The sequence below is a fragment of the Oikopleura dioica genome, chromosome PAR (genome assembly GCF_907165135.1).
Source record: "Oikopleura dioica chromosome PAR, OKI2018_I68_1.0, whole genome shotgun sequence".
NCBI lineage: Eukaryota > Metazoa > Chordata > Appendicularia > Copelata > Oikopleuridae > Oikopleura > Oikopleura dioica.
Genome location: NC_137293.1, coordinates 3,567,647 through 3,585,403, shown reverse-complemented (window position 1 = coordinate 3,585,403; position 17,757 = coordinate 3,567,647). Strand labels below are relative to the sequence as shown.

At 40.0% G+C, this 17,757-nt stretch overlaps 4 protein-coding genes across 11 annotated transcripts in view; 2 read left to right on the top strand and 2 right to left on the bottom strand.

The window, feature by feature from the left end:
- The window catches only part of LOC145704566 (DNA-directed RNA polymerase I subunit RPA2-like), a 28,198-nt gene that overhangs the window by 4,929 nt on the left and 5,512 nt on the right, over window positions 1-17,757 (top strand). The window lies entirely within an intron of this gene.
- Window positions 1,293-2,535, bottom strand: LOC145703414 (uncharacterized). Its single transcript, XM_081780772.1, has 3 exons — window positions 2,089-2,535; window positions 1,547-2,047; window positions 1,293-1,499 (listed from the first exon to the last, which is right to left on the bottom strand). Exons 1-3 carry the CDS (start codon window positions 2,489-2,491, stop codon window positions 1,396-1,398), a joined length of 1,008 nt encoding a protein of 335 aa, XP_081636898.1. The 5' UTR covers window positions 2,492-2,535; the 3' UTR covers window positions 1,293-1,395.
- LOC145702615 (uncharacterized) lies at window positions 7,001-8,186 on the bottom strand. Its single transcript, XM_081779861.1, has 5 exons — window positions 7,981-8,186; window positions 7,853-7,941; window positions 7,511-7,807; window positions 7,196-7,469; window positions 7,001-7,150 (listed from the first exon to the last, which is right to left on the bottom strand). Exons 1-5 carry the CDS (start codon window positions 8,088-8,090, stop codon window positions 7,018-7,020), a joined length of 903 nt encoding a protein of 300 aa, XP_081635987.1. The 5' UTR covers window positions 8,091-8,186; the 3' UTR covers window positions 7,001-7,017.
- LOC145702614 (RAC-beta serine/threonine-protein kinase B-like) lies at window positions 9,314-17,733 on the top strand. Of its 8 annotated transcripts, none has more exons than XM_081779852.1 (11): window positions 9,314-9,411; window positions 13,237-13,321; window positions 13,685-13,784; window positions 13,955-14,108; window positions 14,640-14,717; window positions 14,764-14,866; window positions 14,913-15,011; window positions 15,057-15,160; window positions 15,207-15,408; window positions 16,216-16,272; window positions 16,733-17,733. In XM_081779852.1, the coding sequence occupies exons 4-11, from the start codon at window positions 13,971-13,973 to the stop codon at window positions 16,984-16,986; spliced, it is 1,035 nt and encodes a 344-aa protein (XP_081635978.1). In that variant the 5' UTR covers window positions 9,314-9,411; window positions 13,237-13,321; window positions 13,685-13,784; window positions 13,955-13,970; the 3' UTR covers window positions 16,987-17,733. The 8 variants fall into 8 exon arrangements, with proteins under 8 accessions (XP_081635978.1, XP_081635982.1, XP_081635984.1 ...); XM_081779853.1 differs by lacking the exon at window positions 9,314-9,411 and adding an exon at window positions 9,533-9,652; XM_081779856.1 differs by lacking the exon at window positions 13,237-13,321.

The following is a 17,757-nucleotide window of genomic DNA, read 5'->3' as shown; positions in this document are numbered from 1 at the left end:
GAGCATCATCAAGCACCAGACAACTGTCATGACAGGCGAGCTCCAAATCCAATAAATTGGGACCCAGAAGATTGCGGCCAAGATTCCTAAAATAAATGAATTTCTGATCATTCTCTGAGACATTGATCTTACCTAAAGTGGTACAAATTTGCTGCAAACCAGAGTTCGCCCCAGACCAGCTTCTTTTAATCAGCTCGATCTGACCTCCTGCAACAAAGGTCAGAGAAAACATGATCCAGATGCAGATTTCAGCATCCCCTAGATAGCAAAGAAAGACGCTTGCGGGGCCAGCATCTGGGTCGGAGTGAGTGAATTCTGGCGCTTTCGAGATCATTTTTTTTAATTGAAAAATGAGGGTTTTTTTTCTTTTTGATTTGAAAGATATGCTTGCGCGCCTTATATATGAAAATGGCAAATATCTGCGCATAACGATTCTATTGCGTGGGAATCTTAGGAGAAATGGAAACCTTCAAGTGATATTTAACGCAAATCGCGTTGTTTTATAATGTAGGAAACTTTGTTTTTGTTACTAAAACAGAGAACAAAATGCGAGTGAATTCGTTTAAATAGTTGTGAAATCAACGTTATTGCAAATACATTGAGTCACTCAACAGGCGCATCTTTTGAGCAAATACTGTTTCAATACTTCGGTCAACATAACACTAAGAAATGAGCAATAAGAATTATTGACATTTCTCAGATAATAAATTTAGCATCTTCTTCAAGGAAAAGTTTCTTATTAAGAAGCCCACAACTCAAATTGATAGATAAATAATGGCAGCAATACTCGAGGAAATTTACTACGCCCTCATGGCCCTCGCCGCTGCTTGCGCTTTGGCATTCATCTGCATCATCATTTTGGCCTTCTGTGGATGCATCACGTGCTCAGTCGGTGGTGGATTTCTATGCTGTACGGTTCAACGAAGAAAGAAGCATCCGGACGGGACCGTGACTTATGAATCTTGCTGCCAAAGTTGCTGTGGCGGAAACGACCCGGAAGCAGTTTTGACCGAAGAAAGCTTGAATCAGATTGGCCCGGGTTCTGATGCTGTTGAAAGAGAAGCCTCCTGCGATGATTTGAAAAAGGCTGAAGATGCGCCACCCTCTTATGAAGAGACAGAATAACCTCAAGAAATCTTCGAATACTAATTATTGCAATGACGACGAAATATTCTTCCGTGTGACCTTCGTCAAAGAAATGATATTTATCTGAGCAATTTAAAAATACTACTCATCATTGCTCTATGAAACTAATTTTGGTATTGAGAGCAAACACATACCTACTGTTCAATTTTTCGTTTAATTGTATCACCAAGCTTTATTGAAATAATTCAACTTATTTTTCAAGAACAGTCAGAATTTTCCCTTGGTTAGAAAACAACGAAAGGTGTTGCTTTATGAAATTCGCGGTGATTGTTGTTTTGTACTACAGATGGTCTTCAATCGGTTCAAATATCCAGATATCCGCGTTGCGAGAAAGGCCAGGGTCACTCCGAGCTCTAAAACACCCACCTCTTTATCACCACTCTTCGCAAGAAAAACTTACCAGTAAGATAATTTACTCCAATTCTTATCAAATTGTAATGGTAAAGTTTCTGCATTAAAAGCTTTCTCCAAAACAATCGGCTTTGACTTTTCACTGGATAGTTTTCCCTGATTCTGACTAGGCGGTCAGATGACATTGGATTGCCATACTTTCCGTTGCCCTCTATGGCTAGATCAATTGCATAAAGAAGGATTGAATGAAGCTGTTCTTGATTTTTGGTGATTGCGTTTGCCATCGGAAGATATTTCGGATCCGGATCTTCCCAGGAAGGGATCAGTACACGCTCTGCTGTTTCATAAACAGTCCTTCGAACACTCAATAATGACCCGGAAAACGGATTGAATTCATCATCTAGTCCATGTAAATAGCCGAGAACTCGCCAAAAATAAATATAATTCGCCAGTCCTTCACCATCTTCAACCCCAAAGCCATAAGGTGATATGACGATGCTTCCAGCGAATCCGACAAGCGTAAATGCCAAATCTGTCTGAGAGATCCATTCTGAGACATTTTTGTTTTTCTGAATCCAAAAAAATTCTTACCTTTGTCATTTTGGGGCATTTTCTTCGTGATTTTTAGGGCAGTTGATTTATGAATCTGACGAACAAGCTTGATCGACTTGTGGCCATCAGAGTTCGAGTCCCAGATGTCGGTAAAGATCCACGACCGGACATGCAGAAACGTTCGATAATAACGGGCCATTGCTTTTCGATGCGTATCACTTTTCTCTGTGAAAACAAGAACATGCAGAAGTTCTTTGAAAGACAACCCAGAAATGAGCGAGACGAGCATGGAAAAAGAGCAGGCAGCGACATGATCTCTGTAGAACTTCTTTCCGTCTTCAAATCTCTTTTCGTCGAACCAATCTGGCTTTTTGAACTCTCTATCGAATGAGCCTTTTCTATTCACCCCTTTTAGTAAATTTTCAAATTTAGACCCGTCCATTTCTGTTCTAAATCATGCCAAAAAATATGACGCAACTAAGTCAATATTCAATATCGATCTGTTAAAAAATCGTCTAGAAACAATGATCCCTCTCATGGTCATCCTTACCTGCGGGTGAATACAAATGTGGACTCTGCACTTTTCAACTTGACCATCACGCACTTGATTAACATCCAAGAACTCTTTCTTGGCGGGAAACCAAACTAGTTACATCACGAAAACGCAGCGGGTGGCCGCTAGACTATTTAAACAAATCTCTCCATTTCGTTTAAAAAAGCATCACCACTCTGGCCAGATCAGAAAAAAATATGAGAAAATGCCAAAAAGCGAAGACATGGACGATTTCACCTACCGCTTTTACCACTGCATGATTTGTTATGAGCGATACGATTATGGCGAGCATATCAATTTCGCCCTCGCATCCTGCGGTCACAAGCTCTGCAGCTCCTGTCTCAAGAGCCTGATGCAATGCGCTTGTCCGTTTTGCCGAAAAGAGTTTACTGCTGAAGATCTAATTTTGCTAAAAGACTAATAAATGAACTATTATTCTTTATCGAATACTTGCAGTATTTTCTCCAGAAAAAGAGCTTCTTTTCTTCGTCCTCGTGGATTCAAAACAATAACTTTTTAATCATTAATCAGGGTTTAAATAAAGCCTGGTTATAAATTTAAAAAGAGACGTAATAAATAAATGTGGGGAAGCTTAGACTTGCCAAGCTGCACCTTGCTTTTAATGAAAGAGGGAAGTGACGTGTGCTGCGTAACGCAGGTCAAAACGTAATAAAGGGCTAATTAGTAAATTGCGTTGTAAGTTTTCCAGAGCAGAATTTCGAAAAAGTTTGCTTAGGCAAAACAGAAGCCAGAGAAGTTACTAGAAGTTCAAGAGATTCCTCGATAAACACCGAGTCCGGGTAGTTAAGGGACACGGGCGAGCAGCGCGGAGCCGAACTTCACGCGCTCGCCACTATCCTTGAACATGAGATTTTTCAAAATTTCTTTTTGCAAATATTATCTACGACTCTTCAGCTTTCTTTTCCAGTTTTCAGTTTGTCTCTGTCATTACTGACTGACAAGCTAGCGAGAAAAAGAGATGCGCAACTTCAAAAGGCATCAAGTCCTTCAATCTTTATTTAATTTTCATGAAACCAGCACCATTGAAAAGCCCATTAAATTCTGAACAGATCTTACTATAAGCGCTAAGCTGAAAGTGTACCAATTCGCGATAAAGATCAGATAAACAAGATTACTTAGCGCGCGCCCAGCGGGAATCATGTCCCAGGAGCCCAAAATAGCGAAATCGGAGCGCCCTGCCGTGCTGAGCGCGCTAAGTTCCTTGGTTTATCAGCGCGTCCTGCGCAACTTGTGCATTTTCAGCTTAGCGCTTATAGTAAGATCTGTTCAGAATTTAATGGGCTTTTCAATGGTGCTGGTTTCATGAAAATTAAATAAAGATTGAAGGACTTGATGCCTTTTGAAGTTGCGCATCTCTTTTTCTCGCTAGCTTGTCAGTCAGTAATGACAGAGACAAACTGAAAACTGGAAAAGAAAGCTGAAGAGTCGTAGATAATATTTGCAAAAAGAAATTTTGAAAAATCTCATGTTCAAGGATAGTGGCGAGCGCGTGAAGTTCGGCTCCGCGCTGCTCGCCCGTGTCCCAAACGCGCATAAGCAAATACTGACCGAATCAGGTACGGTAAGAGAAAAGATTTCCGGCAAAAATTAACAAAATTTTTTCATCCTTTGTACCGCGGTATATTGCTTTTTTTCGTAAATGACGATTCGTCATTCCAGGATGACCAAAGATTGCACGGAAAAAAATGCCACTGCTCCAATTTATCTAAGAGCATTAAATTTACCAATTTATACCTCTCACCCCCGTTTTCGAAATCCATCAGAAAAATATTTATATCTTCTTCAGAACAAATATTATTCTCTCTCTTATCTCCGAGAATTGCCGCAGTTATTACAGTACTAGCGAAGGATAAATCTCATCGCCTTCAGCTCCATCGAAAAGGGGAAAGCTGCTCACAGGAAGTAAGTTTCTTCCTCTTAAGGTTTACCCAGTGCCATGTTCTTACGTCGGTACATCTTGAAGTAGCGGAATTTGAGCTAGTAGATATACACAGGATGAATCAGTTTAGCCATAAGAACTCGAGTTCGAGTCCGATCTCTGTCATAGTATCTAAGAATCGAAATTTAGAACACCACAACCAAGACGGGATACAATTCAAATGCGACCACAATGACAAAGAACACGCTCAAACTCTTCAGTGATCACAAACTGCGGTTACTTTAAAAATTCATCGCCAGGTATAAAAACCAATCTGTTCACAAAAGTAGTTCAACTAACCTTTTCAAAGATTTTGTTTATGAGAATCGCACTGATTTTATGTTTGGCGAAAAATTCTAGCGCTGGTGGATCAGGCGAGTGCAACACGCATGGAGATTGTTCTTATGGGGAGCGATTTTGAATCTTTTTTCAAAAAAAAAACTTTGAGAAACTATAAAATTTTGTCTTATATTTCTATTTATTTTCTTTGGAAAGTTTGAAAAATCGTGATAAAGAGGTTCTTGCATCAACAAAAAATGCGTCTGTCACTTTGATTGTCGGAGTTTTTACCCCCTTCTGTACAAATCCGACCTCGAAATCGCACAATCAACGACTTGTATAAAGATTCCAGGAGAGAATGAGCGAGGCGCAGTCCGAGTTGCAGTTTCAAGCATTTGTATGGCTCAGGTAAGAAACCCTTTTTTTCTCAGGAAAACAAACTTTCCAGGCGGAGGCATGTAAGAGACAGAAAGAAGTAAAGATCGAATGCATTGGTCTCCAATGCGACATAACAAGCGGCCAGTGTAGCGCACCAAGGCCATCAATGACTAGGAAAGGATCAATAACACCACACTAAAAAATGCCTTTATAAATTAATCAACTTTATTCACGAAAATTATCGAGCTCTTAAAAAGACAGCTGTGTAAGAAAGACAATGTCTGCACGCGAAATATCGAAGGAACTTCTGGAATATGCCTTCGAGATCCAATATCGAAGGAGAAAAAGTGCCACTGCGGAGAAGGGAGAGCAGGAGCAAAGTGCGAAAAGTACGATCAGGTTCAGCGAGACAGGGAGGTGAAGGAGAACTCGATGCTCTTTGGAGTGTCGCTGATGATTATTACGATGTTTGTTATTTTGGCGATGGTGGCGGTAACGAGATGGTGCTACATTGACAGAAAGGTGAGGAAAACTTTTGCTCCCTCGATGATCGACTGAGAATCGTACCTTCAAACCGAAATGCGTTAACTTGCGGTTAAGGAATTGAAAAGAAAGTCGACTGCGCGGCTTGAGCTGTCGAATAGTGTGAGAAAACATCTGCATCGCCTCGATCCGGTTGCGTCAAGAAGTGAAAGCCGAGTCGAAACATCGCTCATCACATGTGCTGCTGTCAATGTAAGAATCTCCGGTGAAATTAAAGACAGTAATTCTGTAGGGTATCCATTTTCCGATGTCGATCCTGATGAACCGATCAATCTATCACAACGGCCGTGTGGAAAACATTCCATTATCGGCGTCGGAACTCACTGAATTATCATCCGACGAGTGCCGAACTCCTTACTGCTCTAGAAGATCAAGACAAAATCACGGTTGGTTTCATTCTTAGAAAATTTCAAACGATCATTTTTTCAGTTAATTGTGACACTGCTTCAACGATGAATTTCTTATCCATCGACGATATCAACATGAAAGACTCTGTTTAATATATTTATTTCAAATCTTTGTGAATAAAAGTATTTCTTTGTTCAAATTCTAGTAGCGGCTTCCATAATCAGTTCGAATGGAGCTAGACAGTTTATTCATCCAGGAAGAAAGTTGTCTATCGTACCTGAGTGAGCTAAGGGTCGAATCTGATGAGGATCGACTGCTAGAGCTGGTGGTTGATTTATGATGATAGTCGTAAATGCCAATGCCCATGTTGGAGCGCATTTGTGACGAATAAGTCGGCTCATATTCCGACTGAAAATTGACTATCCCGGAACTTCGTATTAACTCACGATTTCTGATGTGTTTGACCTTGAGTTTAATTTTTCTTTTGCTGAAAATGAAACTGGAAGTCGTTGAAAGAAAAACTCTGATAAACCAAGGTACAAGCAGAGGAAGATGATCAGCCCTGCTGTAACTTAGAAAGCGCTAGAAATCTCAATATAAAGAAAAAAAAAGAAAATTTCAAGCGCGATTTTCCTGTGATCAGAAAAAGAATGAAAAGGCCAACTCCATTGAGCTCCATTATTTCCTTTTCTCTCAACAAAATGAAAAACAACTCCACGGGGGCTGGCACTTCTGTCAGAAATTGACCTCGAGGATTTAAATTTTAAAATCGTCGAAATTATCTCCCCGAAGCGATTCTGCGCCGGTCAGGCGGATTTCAAACGCATCACTCTCTTTTTATCGTTTTGTTGGTTTTTCTGATGATTGAGTAGTTTTAAATGGATAACTCTTCATAAAAATCTTTTGAGAATGCACTCTTTTTATTCAATTACAGGAGAAAATAAACATTTATAAGCGAAAAAATAATGAAAACAGTAAGCGCTAGAATCAACGCCATCGATAAATCCCGCCCTCTTGTTTGGCTTCCCGTCTTCATTGGAATTGATAGAAGAGCTACATCTCTAGAATAATGAAAAATAGTCTGAAATCTTTGATTTATTCTTTACCTCTTTGATCGGCTCAATTTTCGGTCATTATTCAAATTGCTGAAGTCCGTCGATCCTCTGGCTCCAGTGCACTGTGTTATCGGAGTGCAGTGTTCAATTTTACATGCACGGACGTAGACATGAAGAAAAATGTCGAATGTTTCAGGGAAATAAAAACTTGGGATGGCGAACCGCTTTGTCTGAATTGAAGGAGAGTTGTAGACGTTGAGCTGATCGGACAAGGAACAGTAGTCAGTGATCCAGGCATAGTAGTTTTCTGTTTCCATTGATTCTTCTTTGAAAAAGTTTGAAACTAAATTTATGAAGAGAAATTACCTGGGGAGGCCCAAAAGTGCTTAATCTCGATTCCATATTGCTCTTCAAGTTCTTCGCTCAATTTAACCTCGACAAAAGCTTCTTTTCCAATCTCAAAAGTCGGGACTTTCCCATTTTTTCTCAGGAAATTCTCATCGTCGAAAATTTTTATTTCGACTCTCAATTTTACTTCTTCTTTGACAACATAAAAATCAGGTTGGTAATAGGAACGGTCGACGGTGAATTGGAGCGGGTCTTGGGCCAGAGATGTGGTGGGCCATTCGCATTCTATCGGAAGATGGATGGTTTTCGCGAGACCTAAAAGGGGAGGAATGACGGGGGAAGGAATCAACAAGGACTCACTGAAGATTGGTCTTTTGATTGAAATTGTATTGTTGTGTCTAATGTGAGGTTCAAGCTTCCAGTTCTCGAAATTAACTCCAGTTTCTCCACTTTTCAAAAATGTTCAAAAGAAAACGAACTGTGCTTACCTATGAATGGTCGTTTCCGTTCCGCAGTCATAATGCGCTAAGTGCCCCTCTGAGTTTTCATGCTCCTCTGGGATCTCTTCGGAGCACCAGATCCAAAAATGCAGGTCCATTGGCAACCCCTCCAGTGATCCGACATCTCTAGCGTAACAAACCGGGTCGGCAAGGGATAGAAACTCAACGTCACTTTCAAAAATGCCTTTTGATTCCAGCCAACTCTCGCTCATCCAAGCGCACATTCGAGTTATTTCGCACTCGACATAGACTCCAGAGAAAAGATTCTTTAGGACTTCGATGTCGATATCTTCAATGGATGCAAAAGCTGATGAAGAAAAGAGTAAAAATCTGAGAAAAATCATTTTGGATGGTTTGGGATGTTGAGAAGTCTAGGCTGAAATTCGAGGCAATAAAGAAAGAGTAAAATAATGACGTCCAGCTTGATTCAATTATCTTGAAGACTTCAAATTCAAGATATATTTTCTTATATTGCGATTTTCCTAGGTAGGGTAGAATGGGTTCGATCCCACTTTTGTTCAGACAGGGATGATCTGGGCTCGGCAACATGTGTAAAAACCTGAGTCAGGGTCTGGAAGATCTCAAATGAATATTGAGATTTTTCATTTGAGATCTTTCAGACCCTGACTCAGGTTTTCTACACATGTAGCGAAAATTGGAAAAAAAGCTCGTGAATCGTGAAAACTCATGAAAACCGTTGAGACGCCGAAATCATGGAAAATCTCCACAGTCAGCGACAATGTCGCAATCTTACAACAAACTCAACAACATGAAAACAAGTTGATCCCTTGCCATGCTTTTGGTGCGTGAAAGATATTCATTTTAAAATCCGATACTTGACAAGAGCAGGTCTGATTCGTCGCGAGGTGGATCGTTCTTTCGAGGAGCAGACTTAAAAAGGCGTAGGCGGCGCGCTGCTGAGTTTCCCAAAGACAGAAAAGGAGCGAAAAACCTTCTCAGAGAAGAAAACCTAACTTCCAGAACAAACAGGCTCCTTTCAGGAGTCTCCCGAGAAAAAAAGGAAAGGGGCGATTTTGATATCATTCTTGAAAAAATCGAATCGACATTCATTTGTTTTCTAGTGATAGTTGATTGGAAATCAGAAAATTGAATTAACTTCGAAATTCTTCATGATGTTTCCATTTTAACGGTTTTATCTTTCTTCAAGATTGTCGCCGTTTGAACGGACTTTTGACGAAGAAAGCCATGTACTCCAAAAAGCCCGTTAAAATGGCGACAATGTTGAAGAAAGATCAATCCGGACACTCATCCATCTAATGTGGATAACCTCCATTTTTATTAATTCCCAAAAAGCCCAATCAAAGCACTCAAACGGCGACTATTTCCTTCTTCATTTCATCTGCCCAAAACTCCAAGTGAATTTATGGAATCAGCGCTTTCAGCTGTTTTTATCAACTCGTAAGTCTACTTTCATCATTCGCGGAAAATTTCCGTCTGTACAAAGGTCGCCAAAAATCGCAAACACCCTGCAGCGCTACCCGAAAAAATGAGACCCCCTCGTGTCTTGAGAAAACTTTGAATTTCCCTTTTCAAATTAAAAACGAAAAGAAAACTTTTAATAAAAGAGGAATTGATTTTTTTTGTTTGTTGATTAACAGGGCCGAACTGGTTCAATGTTAACACAGCATAAACTTGAAAGGTGATTGGATTTTCTGGTTATTTTTGATATTTATTGAGGGGTGATTTTACTGATTTTAGTACATCCCAGTAATTTAAGCCTTCGCTCGGAAGCCTGTGTAGATGACCTGAATCAGGTTTAGAAGAGCTCAAATGGCCTTTCCTTTATGCTCCTCTGGACCTAACTCAGGTTTTCTACAAAGGCTTCCGAGCCGAGTTTTAGGCGCATTATAAGGTACCATGTGATCTGGAGGTTTGTGTAACCCAAGCTAGGGTCGGACCCCTTACTAAGGTTTCCTTAGTTACTAAGGGTAAGGATTTTAAAATTGATGAAAATCAAGAAAGGCCTAAGGAAGGACTAAGGGCCTTCCTTACTAAGGCCTTAGTAACCTTAGTAAGGATCTGATTAAATGCGATTCGATAAAATGTTCTTATTGATAAAAATAGCAATAATTTAAGTTTATTTGGTATTTTCTGCTGTCAGTAAGTTGACAAGAGACATTTTTATAGAATTCCTTCACAACTGGTCCTTAATTTCCTTCCTTACCAAGGCTTTTGCAAAGGTATTTTTGATAAAAGCGCTCTCAAACTGCGTAGGCCGTCGAAAAAATCCTTTTTAAAATCCTTAGTAAGGAAAGGAATTAAGGAAAAATCGCTAAGGATTGAAGATCCTTACTAAGGACCTCTGAAAACTAACAAAGGAACTATGGTAAGGATTTTTTTCCGCCGAAATCCGAAAAAGGGTAAGGAAATAATCCTTACCTTACTAAGGTAAGGACCCTTAGTAAGCAAAAAATAAGGAAGGAAGTCCGACCCTAGACCCAAGCGCAATCGAAAATAATTCTGATTAACAAAAGATCAGCCCGTTTTGCTTCCCATGTTTAGGCATAACGCACAAAAATCGACTTTTTATCTGAAAGTCGTAGGAAGCTGATTTTCACATATGATATAGATTTTTGTGCTTGGATAACATTTCAACTAAAAAATTCAAAATTTTCAAATTTAGTACTTTTTAAGTACCCAAAAGTTGTCAAAAAATTGATTTTTCGAGCAATCCAAGCTACGGGGTTGTAAGTATGCTCATTCGAAAGAGCGCAAAAACTGAGTAAGAAACATCAATAAAAAGGGGTGCATTGGGGATTCTCTGGATTCTAGGGATGAAAAACCCCAAAAATGATGACTCATCATTGATTCAAAAAAGGGTATTTCTGAAATAACCATTGATTAACGCGAAACTTATAGGATCTTTGTAAAAAATGTCGAGGATTTCGATCACGTGTTTCAAATTTTGAAAAAAATTCATCTTGGGGTCACATGAGGTCATTAAAGTTCAAAATTCCAAATTTTGAAAAATAACCGCTGTCAATAATTTGACATTTACAATCTGTATTTAAAAACCATAAAAAAGCTCCAAATGGATGATACAAATTTTAATATCAGATGGAGGTGGGTGGGGTTGGGGACGTAACTGAGAATGATCAACTCAGATTTACCGGCCTTTGTCAAGCCCCTTAAATTCAAAAATCAAGGGACGGGGCTGAGACGGCCCGAAGGGCCGTCAAGCCCCTTAAATTCAAAAATCAAGGGACGGGGCTGAGACGGCCCGAAGGGCCGTCAAGCCCCTTAAATTCAAAATCAAGGGACGGGGCTGAGACGGCCCGAAGGGCCGTCAAGCCCCTTAAATTCAAAAATCAAGGGACGGGGCTGAGACGGCCCGAAGGGCCGTCAAGCCCCTTAAATTCAAAATCAAGGGACGGGGCTGAGACGGCCCGAAGGGCCGTCAAGCCCGTTAAATTCAAAAATCAAGGGACGGGGCTGAGACGGCCCGAAGGGCCGTCAAGCCCCTTAAATTCAAAAATCAAGGGACGGGGCTGAGACGGCCCCACGTAAGTTTCGATTTTTCTGTAAAGTTCAAAAAATTAATAATTGAATTTTTTGACCTCGAATGACCCCAAAATGACCTTTTTCAGAATTTTTGATCACGTGATCGGATTCCTCGACATCTTTAATGCCAAACCTATAAGTTTCAAGGAAATCAAGTTATTTTTGAAAAATGCCGATTTTGGAATCAGTGATGACTCATCGAATTCCGAGTTTTTCATCCCTAGAATCCAGAGAATCCCCAATGCACCCCTTTTTATTGATGTTTCTTACTCAGTTTTTGCGCTCTTTCGAATGAGCATACTTACAACCCCGTAGCTTGGATTGCTCAAAAGTAGCGAGAAAAGGGATGAAAAAAGTACTAAAATGTACCAAAATTTTTTTCCAAAAATTTTGAAAAGTCATTTTGGGTACTCTTGTTGCTCCCAAAGTTTCAAATTAATATCTCTTACAGGGAAAAAGTTGATTTTTGTACGTTATGCCTACCCATGTTACGTCTTATTGTCAACGAAAGAGTAGCTCACGAGGACGCCCCCGTGAGGACGGTTATGATCGAGCAATTTCTTGCTTAGCACAGCTCCTTTCTTGAGGGTCAATCGTAGCACCGGCGATCAATGTTTTTCGCGTTTGACGTCAGAAGCATTCTGTTTGAAATTATTTTCTAAACAAAGGAAGAATAACAGCTCTCTTGCAGAAAAGCCGGCCCTTCGGGTCCACTCACATTTCTTATGAATTTACCGTCGGGCGGTTTTTTCTATCCAGAATGCTTGATTTAAGATAAGTCCAGAGGATGCTTTTTCCTCCATTTTTCTTGGGCTGGTCTAAATTTGTCAGCTTTTCGTAATTATTTTGAAAAAGCGACTTGAAATTCGTCGTTGAACGATGTTTTCAAGTCGTAATTTTTCGGCTCATAATTTTACCTGCTTCACGGGATCATTTCGTGATAAGTAGGTCATATTTCTTTCAAATAAGACATTTTTGCCCCGGTTGAACCCAGTTCTGACGCTATTGAATTTATTTTTATGAGCACCTGTCCAGTAAAATTTATCGAATACGGCAAATCGAGCTCCGATGTTTTATATTCTGCGTCTTATTCAAACTCATTATCCGAAAAGACTCTCTTATTTGCCTTCTGAGAAAAGCTAATAAGGGTCTCCTCAAATATTGTCGATTTACAGACCGCATTTGACCCAGAATAACTTGGCAATAAGAACCCGTATTTCGTCATTCGAAATCGACCCTGTAACATTCAAATTGATAATATTTGCGAAAAGACAAGCTATCAGGATTTGCGACTGATCGGAGGATTGTCTTGAGACACATGACCCGTATTTGCTCGCTTGGGTCTACTTTTGAACACTCACTTTTTCTCCTGCCTAAGCAGATTTTGAGGCACTTGAAAAATAATGATCAATGGTAATTGTTTTGGCAGAAAACCATTTTGGTCGATTGAAGTTTGAAAGCTTCCTTTTCCTTTTTTAATTACCGTCTTCATTTTCGTGGAAACTCCCCAAATCCATGATCACGGAACCAAGCTCATACGAGATTATTTTACGAGGAAAAGTGCTGACCCAATTTTTACTATCTCAGACGAATCAGAGGCCCTCCGCCCAAATTTAGCTCACTAAAATACACTAAGATTGGTTTTTAATTATAAAACCAAGTTTTCAGAGAATAAGGCATTTAGTTAGAGAAAGTTCTCTTTAGAGAAAAATATTTTTTTAGTTTCAACCAGCTATTGAATCAACATTCAAAGCAACAGTCGATATTCCTTCTAACTGATAGATGGCCAAGTATATCAGAAATACAGGTTTGCAGATGGTTAAAAGTTATACATACTGTAGTTAATACATGCAACTGTCGTATTTTATTATCAATTTTTCGCCCCTCGCATGATAAAAGGAAAAATAGCACAGCTCAGCCTGGTTGCATCATTTTTTGCGGATTCAGAAGACCCTTATTCTCGTCAATAACCGATTTCATAAAGTAAGATCAAACAAGCTCTTACTTCACAAAATCCGTTACCTTAAAGAATGAAGGGCTACTCTGTCCGTAGAAAATATACAACCAGATTGTGCCATTGGGTAAGTTTCAAAAAGAATCACCATCTCAAATCTCAATCAAATCACTGACTGCTAAAAATTTTCAGACTTTATTAAATTCTTCTTTCTAGCTCTATTATCGTTAATCTCATCGCCGCGTTCGTTGTCTCCCAGTTCACTGAAATCTCTTTGATTCACAAGAAGTTCTCTTCCAAGCCTAGGCGGTACTAGGTAAGTTCATTTTCAAATCCACTCCAATTCAGTTCTACAGATTTATCTCAATATACAACCATCCTCAGAATTTAGCCTTCTTTTGGCTCTCTGAGATGGTTTTATATTGAGATAAAGCTTTAGATATAGCTAGCAACCTCTAGGATAGCCTCCTCTAAAACAACGTCTAGAACATCCACTAGAAACATGTCGATGCTGAATAGTAATTGGGCCACCCAACAGCGTCGGTCTCGACGTGGGTCCTCCACGTCCTCCGTTACTGTTCGGGAGCAGCCCATTCAGCCCTTTAGCTGGGCCATGGAACTCTTGGTCCGCCAAGTGCAGGTGCAAAATATTACACCATCAAACAAACTAATCCCCCTTATCAAACTTTTCAATCAGGCTAACAAAAAACGCACACGTTTCCTTGAACGTTTCAAGGAAAGATCTGATATGATCAGATATACGATCAGTAGCACAATCCATCAGATAAAACCCACTTTCATCTTCGGTCAAAGTCTCCTTTATTCTCGCATCTTTTCTTTTCCAGGCATCGTTCCATGAAAAAAGGGGCTGAGGAGCACCCCCGGGCGGCGTGTTTTATTGCCAGATGACCGGAACACGCCGCTTATTTTTCGGAAAACAAGCTTGTCAAAAATTTTTCATTGAAGAAAAAAACAGAACCCGAAAAAACTCGAAAGCCCAAACAAAGCCGACTTTATCCATAAATTGTCCGCCCGGGCGCTTATTTTTTGCGCTTGCCAAAAAACTTGAAATTCTTCGAAAATGAGACAGGAACGATGCCCGAAAATAGAGAATGCAGGAAAACCGGTTTTCAAACAATATCGTCGATCTTTTTATTTAACGAAAATTTAGACTCTCTGCCAAGAAATGGTTCTTGTACGATCAGCAAATTCTTATGGATCTTTTTCTTCCGTCGTTTCCGATTTCGAGGTTTGTCCTATTTTTTTGGGTCTCCCAAGCTAATGATGACTTTTAGGATAATGATTTTGATATCGTTAAACGACTCGGAAGCGGCTTTTTCAGCGACGTCTTCCTCGTAACCTATAATGGGAACAAATACGTCAAGAAAACAGCTAAATGTAAGGACACCAACTTGAGTCGCGAGACCCTAATTTTATAATTTAGCTAGCGTTTCAAATGCTGAAGATGAACTCGACAACGAACGCAAAATTCTCGCCCAGCTCAACCACCAGAATATCGTATCTTTGGTTGCGGCCCTTGAAGGTACCTTTCTATTCAATTTAACTGTATCCTGACTGTTATTCTAAGGTTCGAATTCAATCATCCTCGAACTTTGCTCCAAGGGTGAGTTGGCGATGTATATTGAGAATATGGGCGCCTTCAATATTCCTCAGGCCCGCTTTTACGCCAGGGTAAGATCAATCAATCTCCTTCTTGAGGCAATCTGTTTCTTCTTAGAACATCGCGGCTGGCCTTGAATACCTGCACACGCGCAGTATTCTGCACAACGACATCAAAGCCGAAAACGTCATCATCGGCGTGGACAACATGCCAAAACTGACCGACTTCGGCAACTCACGGTTACTTATCGATGATGAGCCCGAAATGCTTCTCACTGGCACACCTGAAAGTCTTTCGCCTGAGATGATTACTTCCCAAGGTAGCTCAAAACGACTGATCCCCTCTCTTATGCTCATTTTAGGGGTTGTACGCGGTTATCTGTGTACCTGTACCCGTGAATGCTCTTTTTTGTTTCGTGGGTACCACGGACCCGTGAATGCTCAACTTTGGTTTCATGTGTACCAGGTACCCGTGAAGGCTTTTCTCAACGTTCGCGTGTACCAGGTCCCCACGAACATTAGTTTTGACTTTCATGGGTACCCATGACCCGCGAACATTGTTATTAAGTTTCCTGGGTACCAAGCAGCTGCGGTTGGTAGAAATTTTTCTAGACCTTGTTTTGACTCAGTCAATATCAACCTATTAAGGTCGACCTTTCTATCTTAATCTAAGCCCCTTACCTCGGGGCTCCGCCCCTTCGGGCCTAAGATGCCGGGGTCTAGTCTAGGGTTACTTAGGGTTACCTTCAGTAACCCTAACTAACCCTAGCCTATCCCCCTCGGGTAAGTTTGTTCTGTCATTTTGCCCAGTGCCCCCTAACACTAACCATAAATTAAGGCAATCATAAGTTGGAGCTTATCATTAATTTTAAGATGAGCGCTTTTCCATTGTCTTCTATCTTCTGAGTCTCATGAAAGTTGAAAAGCGTTCGTAAGACTTCGGTACCCACGAGCTTTGAAAATAGCATTCGCGGGGACCTGGTACACACGAAACTTAAAGAGAGCGTTCGCAAGTACCTGATACCCACGAAACTGAAATTTAGAATTCACTGGTACCGGTACCCATGAAACTAAAATAGGAGATTCACGGGTATGGTACACAGATAACCGCATACCACCCATTTTAGGCTATTCATTCCCCAGGGATTGGTGGAGCTTTGGCGTGTTGGTCTACCAAATGATAAGTAAGTTTTTGACATATTTTTTCTTCAGACTTGGAAAAGGGCGTGGATTTTCTAGAGTTTTTGAGACTAAAAACAGTTTTTAACCACTTGCCAAGTAAAAAAGGTGTCTACAACGTAGTTTTACCGAGTGATAAGATCCTTCTTATTACCTTGGCTTATCCCTTATCATATGATAGGACCTTTCAAGGCAATTTGGAATAACCTTGTCGACTTTTCTAGCGCTCAAAAAGATCTATCGTCAACCTTCTTTAGTGCCGAGATTCGCTTTTTTCTTATGCCGTTTTCGTTACAAATCATAATTCTCGTCTTTTGACAATTCTATAGAGTATTCTGGCGATCTTAAGAAAGACGCTATATTTTCTTAAAAACCCGTCAGTTTGAAGCTAGGGTCGATAAAATCTTTATCGGGGGTCTTTTAACAGCGCCCCTTCTCTTCCCAAATATGAACATGTCTTTTTAGCCGGAGAAATGCCCTTTACCGGTGGCGATGAGCTCCAAGTCTACGTCGCGATTTTGACTCAATCTCCTAAACTGGACATCATCGACGACGATGCAGCAGTCGATCTTATCGAAGGTCTTCTCCACAAAGAACCTGCCCACCGAGCTGCGCACGACCCGCACCATCCTTTCTACAAAGGATTCGACGTTCCTGTTACGGACGATAACACCGAGCTTGTTTGCCACGGAGGCATTCCCATCAAAAGACCACAGTAAACAATACAACTACAGTTTCACCAGTAGTATTTACAATAGTTCCTCATTTCATCCGAAAATTCTTTCTTGTCCAGTTTCTTTCGCTGCTTTTTCAAACATTGTATTTGCTTTCTTTTTATTTGTGAAACAGAAAACCTTCTTTGGACCAATCAAATATCTTCCTTACATCCATAAGCGGTCTCAAGAAATCTTATTGGCTCAAAGATCCTTTTTCTAACCACTCTTGTTAATTTTCTTGATTTGACACCATTTTATCCACTTAATTGTTACTTAAAATTTCTATAGGGTTAAATAGAATCAATCGATTTTTCTCAAATAGACAGGCCCTTATTCTTTCTAGAGAAATCGCCATCGTCGAATTACAAACTCGCAACCCACAATTTAATCTTATTCTATCTTCTATTATCTTGCAACAAAGTGAAAAGAAAAAACCGACCATAAGTACTATAATTTATTTAGAATTTGAATCATTAGGATAAATCTTTCCTTATCAAATGAAACAATTGTTTCCAATAAGAAAATAAATCTCCCTCTGTGTCTTTTGTCTGTTAGTTTCTCCCGATTCTAGAGCTCCTGATATGAGCCCTTCTCTCTTCTTTTATAACTAAGAATTTCCCTTTATTAATATTTAAATTATTAAATATTAATTAAAATTATATTCTTCTTTCCAAATCTGTTCAAAATTCGTTTACCTTGAGTTTTTCCCTTTTTCCATTCTATCATTCGAAATAAAACAATAAAAACGGAGCTCGATCTCTTCATCCCTTTTTC